The 17,739-nt window shown below is 49.0% G+C and overlaps 1 protein-coding gene and 1 pseudogene across 1 annotated transcript; both read left to right on the top strand.

Annotated features, from left to right (window-relative positions):
- The first annotated feature begins 1,802 nt into the window (after positions 1-1,802).
- Positions 1,803-3,179, top strand: LOC119351829 (zinc finger protein ZAT1-like). Its single transcript, XM_037618622.1, has one exon. The coding sequence runs from the start codon at positions 1,923-1,925 to the stop codon at positions 2,805-2,807; it is 885 nt and encodes a 294-aa protein (XP_037474519.1). The 5' UTR covers positions 1,803-1,922; the 3' UTR covers positions 2,808-3,179.
- A 7,567-nt stretch (positions 3,180-10,746) lies between these two features.
- On the top strand, positions 10,747-11,924 carry LOC119358078 (annotated as a pseudogene).
- Positions 11,925-17,739: the final 5,815 nt, after the last annotated feature.

Genomic DNA, 17,739 nt, shown 5'->3' with positions numbered 1-17,739 from the left:
CTTGATAGTGTCAAAGGGCAATGTAGATCCAACTAAAATTTAAAACTTTGACTTATATTAGGACAAAAGATAGAAGTGCATTTATTCCGGATGGAGGGAGTACTGGCTACTGATGCTAGGGTAGCATCCCCATGTGTATGTATGAATATTCTTGATTGATAGTGTCGGTTTTGGGTAGATAAAATATGACCATGAACACGACACAATGAGCTAAAATATAGCAATACTTGCACATTATGGAATTTTTTGTAGATTGATGCATACTTGCACAACAAGCAATTGGGAATGCACTCCGTTTCAAAAAAAATGACTCAACTTTGTATTAGACATGGATTACTCAACTTTATACTAGACTCAATTCTAGTAACTTTGGATTGGAGGGTGAGTAGACAGATTAGATAGATGGATAGGTACTACTGCTGGTGTTTGTTTTAGTTGGGTAATACTAGTATATCATCGTGTACTGGTAAAATCGATCGTGCGCGGGCTGTGTGCGACCCGTAACAATAGCCAGCCAGAGAAGAGAAGAGAAGAGGAGAGAAATCTGCAAAGCGGTTAGTTGGCAGGCACGGACGGACGGGCGGGCGCGTCGTTCTCGCGCGTCGCACAGCGCACAGATGCTCTGCTCTCGCGGCCGCACGATGCTGGATTTCGCAACTTTTTACACGAGCGGGGGCGTACATGCACCGCCGTGGTAGAAACTGACGGGAGATTCGGTCGATGCTCCATGCGAGAGGGCGAAAAGTGGCTTCGGCTTTCAACGTGGGGGCAGGAGTTACCGCCCGGGACGACGCTGATCTGATGGACGTGTCATGGGTTCTCGATCGAGTCTGATGATACGGCGACAGCGTAGGCGCCCTAGTACTACGACGTGCTACTTGCTGCTCCCACCACCACCTCCGGCTCCGGGGTCATAATTTCTACAGTGATTTAATGGGATTTTTTTCCCAAAGCGAATGGGAAAGTGGTGAAAACAGTGGTGCAGTGTACGTGACCCTTGCGTGCCATTACCACCGGATTTAGATCCCCACAGCTGATTAATTTGCCACCTATCACCAATGCCCCAAGTCACACTCCACCTTGCAGTGCCAATGCATGCACTTTGCTGTTCGCTCTCCTTCTTGTCACCCACTCCTTGTCCCCATCACCCCATTGTGAGCTCTTTATCTACCCTACTCAACTCACTGATCGTCTGCACCACCGGAGCAAGGTGGAGGATGGAAGCAAGGAAGCATCGTCGCCCTTGATTTGGATGGATGGGAATATGGGGTGGCGGCCTCACAAGGAAAGCATTGGTCATATTGCGCAAGTCCCATAAAGGGAAGAATTGACAGCCATGTGCCAAATCTCACATACCATCTCACATGGCAAGTTATCAAGCACAAATCTCGCAAAAAAAAAGTTATCAAGCACAACTTATGCAAAATCGTTCAGGTATGGTAGCAAATAATGGCTTGATTCCTGCTACTACCAAAAGTGTAATCCCGTGCAACAATGCAACCGTGCTAAACAATGCGGCATGGACCACAACGCGGTGCGCCAGCAGGGCATTGGATTCAGTACATTTCTTTCGTGCTGCTGCTGCTAATATACTTACGATCTACCATTAATCCAGAACAATAACTCGGCAAAAAAATTGATTTCTACAGAGCAAATACCGATGGCATGGCATAGTAGTAATAAGTGGAGAATACGGGGGGCCGTCCGGGAAAGAGAGGGAGGGGGCGAAAGGAAAAGAATGGAATAAAAGGCGGAAGGAAGGGAGCTTGGCAGTTCCGCGATATTCCAACTTCCGCAGACGAGCCCCGCGGAGGCGGCTCCTCCTGGCCCTCCTACTCTCTCGCACACTCCGTTTCCTTCCCTTCCTTCCTCCCAAAGCTCGTATTTTTAGCCATCTCTCGGCCCGGCGGAGCTCTCTCGCCATGGCCAAGAACACATGCAAGCTCTGCTGCCGCCGCTTCGCCAGCCCGCGCGCGCTCGCCGGCCACATGCGCTCCCACTCCGTCAAGGTCGCCCGACCGCAGCAGATCTCGTCGGCCTCCTCCGCGTCCACCTCCGTCGCGGCCGCGGAGGACGACGCCAGGATGGCCATCCAGGCCCACGTGCTCCGCGGCAAGCCCAAGCGGCGGGCGCGCCTCGCCGAGTCCGACTTCTCGGATCGCGAGAGCGAGGCGGAGTACCCGTCGCAGTCGCCTGGCGCCAAGCGCGTGCATGCCGGATCGCGCGACGCCGAGCCGGTGAGCTCCGTGTCCGACGCCGCCACGCCGGAGGAGGACGTCGCGCGGTCCCTCATGATGCTCTCCCGCGACTCCTGGCCCGCGCCGCCGCCGTCCTACCGCGCCGCCGACTCCGACGACGCAGAGGCCGCGCCCGCGCCCCCGGCGGCCGAGCAGAAGCGGACGCGGTTCCAGTGCCCGGCGTGCAAGAAGGTGTTCCGATCGTACCAGGCGCTGGGCGGGCACCGCGCGAGCCACGTCCGCGGCGGCAGGGGCGGCTGCTGCGCGCCCCCGCTCAACCCGCCTCCCGCGTCCACCCACCTGCAGCCATTGCCGGAATGCGAGGAGGGCACGAAGCCGCCGCCGCATCCGCACGAGTGCCCCTGCTGCTCCCGCGTGTTCGCGTCGGGCCAGGCCCTCGGCGGCCACAAGCGGCCCCAGCTCCGCCCAGCCGCCGCCGCCGTGGCCGCTCATCCGGCGGCCGCGATGAAAAGCCTGGGCCTCATTGATCTGAACCTCCCGGCGCCGTTCGAGGACGTGGAGCTCTCCGCCGTGTCAGATCCCTTCCTCGCGGCAAGGCCAGGCCACTGAAGCAAGCAGAGCAAGCAATCCGGCGTGCTTTTCCTTTCGGTCGGTCGGTGGGTTGGTTCCAGTGGAGATGGATGATCCGGGCCTGTGATCGCTGGCGAGAAAGATGGTGCTCAGGCAGTAAGCCAAAAAGGTAAAGAAGAAAAGGGTTAAGAAAAAGAGAGGCATCCGTCTATGGGTAGTTATTTTTCGTGCTGTAGTTCTCCTCTCCCTCGGCTCTGGTGTGTCTTTTTGTTTGTTTCAAGCTACGGAACAGAGTAGATCGGGCCAGCAAACAGAGCCAGCTGCTGCTGCTAGTTAGTATTGTTTCTCTTTTGGCTCGATCTTGGTAGCCTACAAGAAAATAGGGCAAAATTTAGCTAAACTGTTGCTGTCTGTCGCAGTCTCCAGCTGTTCTTGTTCCAACTGTCCATCGCATATTAGCATAGCATGGCATGGCATGGCACTTCACCAAGCAACCGATCATTACTCGCTAGCAGGCAGGCAGGCAGTAGTGAAGCCATAAGCAACAAAATAGCAACAAGAATGCAGGAGCAGCGAAAAGGGCCGCTGTACTTTGCTCCCCCTGTAGCCCAGCCCACGTCTGCCTCGCTCGCTTCCCACCACATTCCCTTCCCCATACTGTGCTGCGCATTGCATTGAATCCTGCAAGCAAAATGGCCGTATAACCAACAAATAAAGCGGCTCGGAATGTCGTTTCAATCGCGGTACAGCCGTGAAGATTACCTGCTCCATTGCTGCTGTGCACTGTGCAGGGTCTGTGTAGCTTTTCACTTTCAAGTCAGATTTTTTTTTTATACTAGATTTTTTGGGGGCTGGGTTTGTTGGGTTGGGGCCTGGATCTCTGTCAACAGTTGGGAGGGAGGCCTCTGCAACCGCAGCCGATTCTGCAGGAGGTGGTTGCGGCATGGGCCGCCGCCCTCGCCCACGTGGCGCCCGTCCCTCTCCATCCTATGTTTGGATTCGCATCGACTGGTCAGGTCAGTGGCCACGAACCTCGGTGGCGTGGGCGATATTGACTAACTTGTGCTGGGATTAGCAGGATAGTTAACGCACGCCTAATCCGGGTTTATTCTTAGTTTAATCGGCTCGCTCTTGCTAATCGCCGGCGTACCGGCCTCGCCCGCCTGCGGAAAGAAAGAAGCTGCGGGGGCGCGCGGGCCGAGGCGGATCGCGGGGGTGAACTGCTTGGTCCACCCGGCAGCTGGTGGAGCCGGGAGGGAACAAGGGATGACACGTGGGCCCTCCCTTGCCCCTGCGGCACGCGTGTGCTCCTCCGTGTGGCGGTAGCGGGAGGGTGGGGACGGGGAGAGATTCAGGGGGACGTGGGGCCGGCCGGACGAGGCGGGGCTGCCTCACGTGCGTGGCGGCACGGGATGGCCCATCGGATCGGATCATGGTTGGACCGGACGCCTGCGATTTTCATCATCGATCCTCCTCTTCTATTCTAACTGCTGCTGAAGCCATAGTCCTACTCCATGCCTGTGGCTCGGCAAAAAAACACGAACTGGCATCGGTACTATACAGTATTCATACCAGTAGAATGTTTTTTTTTGACACGGGAAAAGGTAACCGCTTATGAAACGGATCGAGCACACCGGTGTTTGACCCGGCTACTGGCTTTTCCGTGGTGTCGTGGTCGCTGCAAGCAAGACTCCGTGAGTGGAGAACAACAGGGTACGGTGTGAGCTTGCACCAAGGTTCACGCCGTGGCCGTCCCATCACGCGACGCCTGGGAATTCCTGCTGGCGTTGGACCAGTGATGCTACTCACACTCACACTCCAAAGGCCATTCTTTCATGGCTAGTAGTGAAAAATATATGGAAAACATAATCGATTGTCGATTTTGCCAGTTATCGGAGGAAAAACGGGCATGTGAAAAATATGCTGCTTGTTCGGAACGAAGAAACGATGACGCAGGGTGCGTATACCACTTGCTATGGTCATCGCCGTGTGCAGCCGAGCACGCACGGAAGGTCGACCAAAGGCAAAGGCCTCCGCCGCTGCTCAGCTTAACCTGCGTGCCACCAATGTACAGTACTTTGTGCGTATCCGTTGCGCAGGCGACTATTCCGCGCACTCAGCGGCAGGCAACGGACGGGACTTGCCTACTCCCCGCGCGTGCTCTCATCCGTGCTCCCGCGTACGTGGCTTGATTTGATTAAAACAAAATAAAGCCCGACGCTACCCTCTTAAAATCAGAGCGGGGGGAAGATGATTAGATTAAAAAAAAAGGAGAAAAAGACATCCGTAGGATGAAGTGGGAGCACGGATGAGAGCATGGGGAGGGAGCAGGCAAGCCGGATCCGCGGGCAACAGGGACAGGCCAGTGGCAAGGTAAACTGGTTGACCGCCGAGTTGATTGGCTCACCTCCCTACGCGTATAGAGGTGGTGGCATTAGGCCGACTCCAATGCGCGACCCATCCTCTCCGCCAGCGCCCGTCTGTTTTCTGTCCGCTTTCAACCTATTTCCGGCTCAAGTTTGAGTCGAGTTCGCGGCCGAGCGGATAGGCGGGGACGGGCGGAATGCGCCCCCTTGTCCTTCCCTGGCCCGCCCGTCAATGGCACAACCGGCCACTTTCCCTTCTTTTCCTTCAAAACCTTTCGCGCCCCGCCCTCCACTCTCCCGCGCCCCCGGCATTCCCCTCTCTTCGTCCACCATGGCCGACGACGCGAATCCTGGAGACCCACCGCTTGTCGCGAAGAAGGCCGTGGCGAAGAAGAAGCCCGTGACGAAGAAGCCGCGATCGGAGCTCTCGCTAGCGTCCGTCGTCAAGCTCGACAGGGAATCGGCCAAGAGGAGGGATCGGCGAGCCGTTGAAAAGGAGAAGAAGGCCGCCGCGCAGTACGCATCCGAGTGTGCCCTGTGGCGTGTGATGTAGCACCAGGCCGAGACCGACGACAAGGAGTCCATCGTCTCCAAGGCGCACGCCTCCTCATGATGGGTGGTATGGCCCGCCCCACACTGGCCATTCTCCCGGCCACTGCCATGGTCGCGTCCAGCACAGGCTTGTCGGCTCATCGACCGCCGCAACACCGTTCCCCAAGCTCGTCCGTGTCACACGGCACGCCGGATTTTCGTGCTCCACCGCCGCACGACCATGGGAAAACGTGATTCTCTACGTCGCCGGACTGCGTGGTGGTCGAACCGACTACGCCCGCGGCTGTCATCGACCTCAACATCATGCCGGGGTACAGTGGCGCTGGCCATTGTGAAGACGGCTCACAAAGGAAGCAGCCCCGGTAGTTCGAGTCGGCTACCATTTCCGGCGCCCGCAAGCTGTTCGGCGATATGCCACCGCCGACGCAGACGCCCATGGTCGACGACCCGTACTACTCCTCGTTCATGCAAAACGTCGTCTTCGAGGGCCGTGGTGAGGCGTTCCACGTCGACGGCCATAAGCAACCTTTTGATCCCGGCGCGACCCAAAGCCAGGACCCAGGATGGTCGTGCTACCTATCATGACTCTCAGTTCGGCGACCATGATGATGCCGGTGAGGACGACCATGGCAACTCGTGGCATGAAGACGATGACTTGCATTGTGAAGATGAGGACGAGCTCGACATTTCGCAAGAGCCATTATGTTTCATCGACTAGCTCACCAAAAAGGCCGAAGCACAAAATAGATCATATAGCCAAGGCGAGAACACTTTGATTCGTATAGGATCATTATCACACCCAAATGAACGAAATCCGAATAAAACAGACGTCTGTTTGGGTCACACATTGGAGTTGGCCTTAATACTACCTCTCCGCTGGTTGGTGATCGGCGAAACTCGGGAGGCGCTGGTACCCAGGCGCCAGCGAACAGGTCACCTTTCACAGCGCGTGGCCGAACCACCATCCATCTGTACGTACCCCTCCTGCAACCTCGGTTTGCCGCCGGCTCCCCCAGTCGTCGTGCGTGCGTGCCGCGCGGCACGGCGCTGTTCGTGTGACGCGACGGTTTTCCGTTTTCCCTGCCTCTCCTTCACTGACCTGGTCCGGCCAGGCAGCCAGCGGAGAGGCCCGTCCGTTAAAACGATCTCGCAACGAAAATGCACTAGCATGCGTCTCTGAAGCCGAAGGTGTGTATAAATGCCTCCGGCTAGCCAAGTAGGAGTACGTACTCCTACGTAGTAGCCGGGCCTGCGCACCAGCATGCATCGTATCAGGAGTGTACACGACGGGCGTACATTGATTGGGTCAGTCCTTCGTCGAGCACAGCTGAACGTCGGCGTCGCGCACTCACTCACGTGGTCGGTTAGGTTAGGTGGCCACCGTCGCCATGCATCGAGCAATCAAGGCGGGCACGCGTCGTACATCGTCATCATGCCATGCCCCTTGGCTAGCCAGAACGCGACGCCGTGCGGGTGGCGCACGAACCGCTAGCTAGCTAGCTTAGCTACCGCGCCGATCTTCGCTCCTGCTTTCCCTGTCCCGTCCCGTTGCCTTTGCGTCTCGGTTCAAGCCAAGTGCAAACGCAGAGTTGGTCATGTACAGTTTACATCAGTTACATGATCGAGAACTTTCAAACGCTGTATGAGCAAATCCGCTGAAATTACCTTTGTTTGTTTGTTTGTTTGTTATTGCAATGCAGAGTGCACATGTCTTTCTTGTTCATCACCGGTATGCTTTCGCCTGCCGTTCCTGGTTTCCAAAGGAGCAATGCTACATCTTGTTTGGCAGTTTACGTAAAACTTTTCGTTAGTGCACGTAGATGTGGGATTTTCGTTTCCAAAGTTGACGCAAACCGACACTCCATCATCAGTGTGCCGGTCACATATATACTTTGGTTGGTGCAGCGCCTCCTGGTTTGTTCAGGGGCCACTGTTAATTAGTAGGGCTCAAAGTGCTCACGCCAAGTGGTAGGATTCTTGCTTGCTTCTGCAGCCAAGACGGTTCTTCGCCTCCTCCGCACCTCTCCGTCTCACCATCAGCTCGCTAGATCAGCATTTTATTGCCCTCGCTGTCTCAGTCATAGGTCCTTGAGTTAGCTATGAAATTAAGGACCAGATGTCGATCGAATGTGATAACATGACAGACATGCATTCACCCTAATTTCAAGGCCATCTCTGGACCCCAGGCTCTTTTTTCTTGGTCGGCTACTGTTTCTTTATTTGCTTGTTCATGGTATGTATAATTCCACTAGGACTGGCAATACTCACCAGATTCAGTATTCATCCTGGAATCAGATGCTTCACAAACACACCAAATGAGTAATGTGAGGCAGCATCAGTAGAGCCACGAAAAATTCAGCATTGCTAGGTTGGTGAACAATATCGAGGGAATATGGATGCCCCTTTTTCTCCCGGTTGGTTATACTCCAACTGGTAAGGCAGTGAGTGAGTGATCTAGGACCTAGCCTAGATATGGTACACCGATGAAGTGGAAGACATGCGTGTCATGGAGTTAGTTGGAGAAATGGATAACTGCATATTAATGGTGAAGAACCTTGCTTGTTTTGAGAAAGTCAGTGAAGGACGCCACTCTTCTGAAGAAATCAGTAAAGGGTGTGGCTTGGTCTCAGTCGATTGAGATTTAACCAAGTCTCAGTCAAGTAACATAACATGCAAGAGAAAGAAAAAAGAAAATTTTACACATATCAAGATTTCACGGATATAGCATCGATAGAGACTTAACAAAGTCTCGGTCGACTTAGACTTAGCAAATTTGATCAGTAAATGAATGTTTGGATTAAAGCTTCTCTTATTTATTTGTGTTTGAGTATGATATGCCACCAGGTTATCGAACGGCATGTAAAGCTTAATATTACTCCTCCGAATAATATCAACACGTGATTTGGGACGTGGCTTGATGGGATAGCGCACGAAACAGCGAGACACATTCGTGTAGGAGTATGTGCTTTATTATGGGCTATCTGGAATTGCAGAAATGATTTGGTCTTTAACAGAAAAACAAATACTCATTTTTTGCAGGTTATCTTCTGAGCCACTGCGTTCATCCGTATGTGGTCGCTACTCACTTCGGCGGAGGCCAGAGATCGTATGGTTACTGGATCTATCCGATGGAAGATGGTAGCATGGGCTATTGGATGGCGGTCATGTAATAGGATAGGCAATTAGTTTTTCTATCTTTTTTTTGCCAGCCGGTTGTGGCTTTATTTATACTCTTTAGCTCTTTGTGAGCATCTTTTTATTCTTATTTTTGAGACTTTAAGACCTCCGTCGAACTGATTTGCTTAGTAATAAAGGTGACCGTATGCATCGTTCTGATGTGAAGGCCGGGGAAATCTCCCTTTTCAAAAAAAAAAGCTTCCGTTGTTGTTCTTTCAGTTCCACGACAGGAGTTACTGTTTCACCATCAATCTGAAGTCACAAACAATAGGCATATCATATCATGTGCTTGTCTAGAACTCTAGATACACTCATTTCTGTGGCATTTAATTCCAGACAGAGAGAGTACTTGTAGCTATTGCTTGTTTTCTAGCTAGGAGACGGGTCCGGGATAAGATCAGATTATATGCCTTCAGAGTGGTGGAGTATGGCATGGCGAGCATATTTGCTCTTTTGTCAAACATGCATGTAGCAAGTTGGGAACAACCGATGCCATGCCAAAAGAGATAGACAGCTTTGTGCCTGTAATCGCAGTACAAGCTTCCACGGAACAAGGAGATGGGAAAAGGCAGAAGCATCTTTGCTCTGCGCGCGAGTAAACATTGACATGGGTTTTGGCTTGCGTGTGAGGTAATAGCACCCCAGGTCTTTATATTTGCATGTCAGGTGATGGTTTAGTCTTTGTAGTTGTAAAAATAGATTATTTCATCCCTGAACTTGCAATGGATGTGCAAATTTAATCCTAGACCAATCATAACTCACCAACTGGATGCCAAGTGGCCTGGCTGGTCAGCGCGCGGCACTTTGCACTTAGCCCCCTGCCTTCTTGCCTTATCAACCCGCCGTTCAACACATGCTACCTCCAGCTTCATCTTCTTCCTCCTCTCGCTGATCATCTCCTCTCTTGCGGTGCTTGGGAAGCTCTGCTGCCCCACTCGCCCTTGCTAGCTAGCCATATCCCAGGTTGAAACCTCTGTAGGGGAGTAGCCACTTGAGGTAGAGACGGAGGGGTGGTTGGCGATTCATAGGCCGTCGTCGTGCTTTCTCTCTCCATGATTGTTTAAGGTTCGACTACTGATCCCTAGCTCCGGAGGGCTTCCTCGGATGTTCCCACTTTGGTTCTTCAACATGATTTCCTTCTTGTTTTTGCGTTATTGTCTCTTTGTGTGGTACGGCTTGGAATGGAAGATCTCTAATGCTTGCGCTGTTGGTTATCATGTTGAATATTGAATGTTGAAAAAGAAAAGGGTTCCTCAAGCGAATGTTGAATGAGCAGTTCGATAAGCACAATTTCTTATGAGATTGGCTACTGTAACTAACTGATGTCCCTGGCCTTTCTCCATTCATTCCGGTGCTTTTCTTGCGCTGCCCCATTTTGAAATTTCAGGACAAACAGCCCGTTTTACTGTGTGCTTTAGGTGGCTTTTTTCTAGATCAGCTATGCTTTAGATGGCTGCATTTTTGCGCCAAGCCTAGCAAGTAGGTGGTGTTTTTCTGTTCTTGCCGCAAATTAGGTGAACTTTTTCCTCCTCCTATGGTCAGTGCTGTGCAATTTCGTGTGCATTGCTGCCTGCTACAATGCGCACAGTAGCTCACCTTGCATCTTCAACTTTGTGAAGGAACAATCTGTTAACTGTGTCCTCAGCAGCGGCGTTGATGTCACCGATTATTTGGCTCACGTATCCTACTGCTGCTTTGCTTCAGGTCTTTTAAAACTAGTACTAGTGTGCAAGATTTGGCCTTTGGCGACTACAGAGCTAGGCCTCAAGATGTCTAGCAATCCATCCTATCAGCAGCAGTTGGGGCTGGATGCTATGAACACTTGTTTCTTCTGAGGCAGCAGCATGATCGGTTCTTCCGAAGCGCCATTCTTCTACCCAAGCATGTCGCACGATGCGGGCTTCAGCTCCGGCGGCGCAGAGGTGGCCGCGCATTTCATGGCCAGCAGCGCCGTGATGGTCACTTCGCCGGCGAACCAGCTCGTGTGGTCTGCCGCTCCTTCGCGGGACAGCCACCAAGCGAGCATGTCCACGGACGAGATGAACGACGACGCGTACGCCGTCGCCGGCGAGAGCTGCAGTACCGTGCACTCAGGCTAGGTGCCCAGTCTTCCTCGCTCACCATGGCGAGCATGCCGGAGCAGTCCTCGGAGGTCAGCTGCTCCGGCCTGACCCATGTAAACAGCGAAGGCTTTGGCTACCAGCAGCCTCAGGCCGTCAGGGCTCACGCCGGCGCCGGCCAGTTCCATCTGCCTCCTTACGGTGATGTCGGTGCCGGCGACTACGAGCTCCGGCATGTGTACCCACAGATGTACTCGAGGCCTCCGCACTTCTCGCAGGTGCTGCCGCGGTCGGGATATGCGCACATTTCCCAGGAGCTGTTGAATGGGTTCGCCGGCTGCCTGCTGACAGACATGGCCGAGATGACTGATGATTCAATCAGCGACAGTGGCAGCAACGCGAGCCTGCTGCTCTCGTCGAGCTGCTCGGCGAGGACGCCGTCGTCGGTGAGCTCCAACCACCTGATGCTGCCCTCCGAGGAGCACTCAGCCGACGGCGGGAGGTGGATGGAGGCTCAGAGGGTGAGGAACGATCTCCTGAAAATGCTGCAGCTGGTGAGCGAGCTGTTGAATTTCATCTCAACTTCAGACTGTTATTACCATGGTAAAAAAACTTATGGCAGAGCTTGTTGGATGGATGCAGATGGACCAGAGGTGCAACCGGTGCTTCGACGATATCCATACCACGGCGTCCAAGTTCAGCAGGATGGTGGCGCATCCGGGCGGCGGAGGCGGCGCCATCGCGCGGTGTACCGGAGGCTGAGGAAGCGGATCACGGGCCTGATCGTGGCGGTGGCGCAGATTATTTCAACACAGCATGCCCACAGGGTACTGCGGGTTGATAAGGCAAGAAGGCAGAGGGCTAAGTGCAAAATGCCGCACGCTGACCAGCCAAGCCATTTGGCATCCAGTTGGCGAGCTGTGATTGGTCTAGGATTAAATTTGCACCTCCATTGCAAATTCAGGGATGAAATAATCTATTTTTACAACTACAAGAACTAAACCATCACCAGACATGCAAGTATAAGAACCTGGGGTGCTATTACCTCCTTGCCTGTCCATTAGGCCTTCCTTTCTTTTTTCTTTTTGGGCAACAACCAACAGCTACCCGATGAACAGACACGCGTCACTCATGGCGATCAGCCGATCAGACCAGCCTTGCTAGCTGGCTACCCATGTATATGTACCATCATGTCTACCTGCCATGTTGCATTGTAGCGTGGCTGTAAAAATTAACCTGCCACCGGCGAATCACTAGCTGACTAGAATAGCGGTACATTGCACACCAATTCAGGCACGTGCGAGCATAGCCTAGCTAGGTAGCTTTGGTTCATGCCTACCTTATGGAGTCTCCTCTCCGTATGACGGCTTAGATCTGTGTACGCAAATTGACCATATACTACTCTCAGATATTCCCGCTTCTTTTAAGCTTTTCATTTCAATCCAGTACTGGTCACGTGCATTGCACACGCATCAGGTCGAGATACATGTTCGGGGAGGTGTACGGGACAACGCTGAAGGGTTGGGCACGCTTGTGTCACTGGATCCCAGTCCCTCGATCGGGTGTAGGATCTCTGGATCTGTGTGAGCGTGAGGAGTGAGCCGCTGGTAGGAAGGGAAGAGAGGTGCGCCTTTCTCGCAGGAGAACGTACAGAGTGCCGAGTACGTGCCCGAAGGTCCGAACGATTCGGGGCGTTGGTTGGTTTGCTCTCCTGTCACGTCCGGGGCCAAAGTGTGTGTGTATATATATATAACTATTTTGATCACGGAATCAGAATAATATTCTGATCACAACCTGACCTGCGCCGCTAGTAGTACGTTGAACTTCCCTGTGAACTAGGTTGAACTTCCGCCAACATTACCCAAATGGGGCTTGTGATATACCGTTGGAAAGCTATGGACACCAATATCATGACCCAACTTAAATTTTTGACAAAATATAAGCGGTTTAAGAGTAGTTTTGAAAACCGTTTTTTCTTCGCACAAAAAACGTGAATCGTATTTTCGATCGCATTTTTAAACCATTTATCGGAATGAGGCATATAATATGGCATTGGGAAGCTGCTGCAAAACCGCTCCTTCCACATGTTGAAAGTTTTCTCTAATTCCCTATGGTTAAAGAGTAATTTGAAAAAACATAAAATTTCGTAAACCGAACAGCTGAGTTCGTTTTTTCGATGTCATTTCTAAACGGCTAATCCAATGGAGGCATATGATACGGCGTTGGAAAGCTTATGAAAATGCACTACTTTTTCATTTTGAAAGTTTTTTTTTCTAATTTTGAATGGTTTAAGAGTAATTTAGAAAATGGTTCAAGTCCTACTGAATTCGTATTTTTGAGCTAATTTTTTAATCGTGCGTCTGAATGCAGCAAATGATATGGCGTTGGAAAGCTTGAGCAAATGCGAAACCTTTTGGTATGTATTGTTTCTCCCAATTCTTTACGGTTTTAAGTCAGTTTCGAAAATGGCGAAAAACGTATTTTCACCGTAATTTCTACAAACTTTATCGGAATGGGGCAAATAATATACCGCTGAAAAGCTACGGAAAATGCGAAACTTTTTCATGTTGATGGTTTTCTATGATTCCTAGCCGTTTTCAAGTAATTTCGAAAACGGCGGTATCATGCGTTCTGCCTTTATCGCGAAACAGATTCTTCAAAAATGCACCGCGTGAAGAATCTGAAATTCTCGGCGCGTGTACCTGAACTTCACTCGGTTTTTCACGTGATTTTTTTGCTCGTAGGTCTCCATCCACTGCTCATAACTCTCCATCCATTCACTGGAATTGAGCAGGTGATATACCGATGGAAAGCTGCTGTAAGCACGCAAGTTTCCTGTGTTGATCATCTTTTCACACCCGCGACGATTTTAAAAGTTTTTCATCTGAAATTCATTCAGCGTAGTAGTTGAACTTCATGTTGTTTTCACGTTGAACTTGTGTGACGTATTTTCGTTTGTAATTTTCTCACCCATTCGTTAGTGTTACACAAATCCTACTCCTTTTGTACAAACCCCTCTCACAATAATTTTTTTTAACTTTCTCTGACCGAGGACTTGAAACTTATACAAATGATATTTTTGTAGTTTTGAGGTAAATTAGAAAATGGCGAGATCATGATTTCTGCGTTCATCGTGAACGGAAATGCACTGCGTGAAGTAGTTGAACTTCTGGGGCATGTTTATTTGAACTTCACTCTGTTTTTGACGTGCTATTTTTTGCACTGCGCGAAGTAGTTGAACTTCTGGGGCATGTTAGTTTGAACTTCACTCTGTTTCACTTTATTGTATTTTTCTTATATGAAATACACACGATGTAGTACGTGAACTTCCGGTTGTTATCATTTTGAACTTCTCTCTGATTTGAGAGAATTATATTAAAACGCAAAAAACAACATATTTTTTATGTATTTTTGGACATCTATATACACGGTTAACCTCTCTCATAAGAATTTTTTGAACTTTTGCTCGCCGAGCACTTGAACTTCTAGCAACCATTTTTTCGTTTATGAGTTGTTTTTAAAAGTGCAAAAAATGGCGGTGTTTTTTTTATTTTTTGAATAGGTAAACCCTAGGTTTTAATAAACTCCGAACTTCTCTGTTATTTCAATTTGAACTTCACCTTTTTATATTTTGAGTAAAGAATTGTATTCGATTTTTATATGGAAAAAATCGAACATGGAAATACAAGGTGAACCTCTCTCGCAAGAATTTTTGAACTTACCCGGACAGAGCACTTGAACTTCTTTTCAACAAACCTTTTAAGCTTTTATTTTTCTATACTTTTATTCTCACCTAAAATGCATTCCTTGCAATACTTGAACTTCTCATTGTTTTCACCTTGAATTTCTGTCACGTATTTTTGTTCAACCTCTCTCATAAGAATTTTTGAACTATATCGGGCCGAGCACTTGAACTTCTAGCAACAAAACTTTTAGCCTTTGCTTTTTCATTCTTTTTTAATACAAAATGCACACCATCTAGTACGTGAACTTCTGGCGGTTATCAATCTGAATTTCTGAGATCATGCATTCTGCCTTCATCGCAAAAACAAAGTCTCTCAAAATGCACCGCGTGAAGAGGTTGAACTTCTGTCTGTTTTTTACAATGTTGTTTTTTGCCCCTAACTCCCCAACCACTTACCGGAATTAAGCAAATGATATACCGCTGGAAAGCTGTTGAAAACATGCAAATTTCCCGTGTTGATAGTTTTTTCTCGTGAAGTTTGAACTTCTAGTTTTTCTAAAGAAATGGGGAAAATCTTTTTAAAAAAAATTGTGTTTCCTATTTTTAATTTGAACTTCTTAGTTTTATTGTTAAGTAACGAGGAAAGTCGAGTTTGTTTTGAACTTCTTGGTTTTATTTTTTAATAATGTGAAAAAATCAAATTTTTTATAGACATCGAACTTCACCATTTTTTAAATTTGAACTTCCTAGTTTTCTATGGAGTTCTTGAACTGGTATGTTAATTTAATTTAAACTTCTTGGTTTTTATTGGTTTTTCAGCCATGAATTACTCAAGTCTACACTGTGGATTTTTCTTCTCTGCACATCCCGTCTCTTGAGTCGCGACTTTTAAATCCAAATGAATTTGTTACATGAAATAAACAAGTTTGTTCTTTTTTGTGCCTACATAGTTTTTTATTCTCTGAATTTCTCTCGTAGCTCCCTCTGAACTTCTATACGTATGTCATGAATGTTCTGTAGTTTGTTTTAAACTTTTATTTTTATTTTTTGAACTCTAGGATTAGTGGTTTTTTTGTTGAACTTCGCTGGTTTTCATTTCTGGACTCGAAGGGGTTGTCATATCAACTAATATCTTTTTTATCATTCCTCTTGAGCATATTATTTTATGAACTTCTACTGTTGACAAATGCACCAGACTTTGGGAACACCTCGTTCTTTTTTCTTGAACTTTTTTCAGCAATAGTAATACTTGAACTTCACTCACTTTTTTTCTGGAGCAACCAAATGTGCAGACCACACAGGGAAGAGGGCACATTTTCTTTCGTTGTGGACATTTTTTAAAATCACATGGAGAGCACACAATCAAAAAGATGAAAATAAAGAAGGAAAAAACTATGCATTTTTCTTTTTTTGCTCATACATAGAAAATGTGTATATCCACATTTTTAAAATTTCTATGTTCTTTCTTTTATCTACATTACAGAAAATAGTCTTTTTTAATTCAGTGTAGTACGCACACACACACGCACAACAAATCCACATTTTTTGGCTGACATCAATTCACTTATTTCTATTCAGGCATAAATACAAACACATTTTTTATGTACTATAGCTTGCCTGCAAGTATCATACTTCTTTTATCGGACTCGAGTTCTCTGCAATCCTTGAAGCTCCATTGGGAAGCTAGCAAGCAACACTACTGCTCTCAGATGAATATCAAACGACCAAAAAACAGCCTCTCCACCTCCACGGGTTCGTTCACGATCTACTTCTGCTTGTTCGACTCCATCGCCGGGTGGTGCAGCCTGCTGCTGCTAGCATTCAGAGACAAATAGCTTTTCCTAGGCAACCTTACAAAAGCAACAACTTCTTGCAACAAGTTGGATGAAAGCAAGATATGTGTTTTTGTGAACTGACAGAAGGAGCTGAGTAACCCCAGGTAACTCTCACCTTGTTGTATGAGATCGCATCACAAGGAATTGCATCCGAGCTCCTGCAATTTCTACAATTTTCGATCAATGAACACAATTGGCCTGCTAACAGTCAACACATTGGACTGCAGCCATACTTATTACAGAAGAAAATGGTGGTTTCGCAAAATCTACAGGGAACAGTCACTTTTTGTGAAGAACGTCAATGACATCCAGAGCACGATGCCTGCGGGGCTTCACCAACGAACATCAGGATGGCACGACGGCGGTTGGCGAAGAAGTTCGAGCAGAGGAGGGGAAACCGTCCATGGTGAGTCAGAGGTCTGCAAACGAGGAACAACGCTGGCCGAGCGCGGTGTAACACCCTCGATGCGACTATAGCTCCCACGTGTCGAGGCACCACTTAGAGACATAATCGCATTGAAGGCATATGTTGCAAGTTAGGCAATCTTCACAACATCCCATGTAATATGAATAATAAAGGGGAGAACATAGTTGGCTTACACTCACCACGTCAATCAATAACATAAATAATATTACATCATCCAAACACTCATGGCCCGACTACGGCGCCAAAATAAAAGAGAACCCAACATGCGACACGGTCCCAATCACCCCCAACTGGGCACCACTACTGATCATCGGGAAAGGAAACGTAGTAACGCTGAGACTCTTCGTCGAACTCCCACTTGAGCTTGTACTCGTCACCTGGAGCGGAAACACCTGGACCTGCATCTGGAGTTATAGTATCTGTGAGCCACAAGGACTCAACAATCTCGCACCCTCGCGATCAAGACTATTTAAGCTTATAGGAAGGGTAAGGCAAGTATATGTGGAGCTGCAGCAAGTGACTAGCATATATGGTGGCTATCTTATTCGCAAAAGAGAGCGAGAAGAGGAGGCAAAGCACGAGCGAGAAACTAGAGAGCAACCTGCGCAAACATTACTCCAACACCGTGTCCACTTTCCGGACTTCGCCGAGAAGAGGCCATCACGGTAACACACTCAGTTGATTCATTTTAATTAATTAAGGTTCAAGTTATCTACAACCGGACATTAACAAATTCCCATCTGCCCATAACCACGGGCACGGCTTTCGAAAGTTCAATACCTGCAGGGGAGTCCCAACTTAGCCCATGACAAGCTCTCACGGTCAACGAAGGAATAGACCTCCTCCCAAGACGTTCCGATCAGACTCGG

Source organism: Triticum dicoccoides, chromosome 2A (assembly GCF_002162155.2).
Source record: "Triticum dicoccoides isolate Atlit2015 ecotype Zavitan chromosome 2A, WEW_v2.0, whole genome shotgun sequence".
Lineage (NCBI taxonomy): Eukaryota > Viridiplantae > Streptophyta > Magnoliopsida > Poales > Poaceae > Triticum > Triticum dicoccoides.
This window is presented reverse-complemented; position numbering and strand designations above follow the sequence as displayed.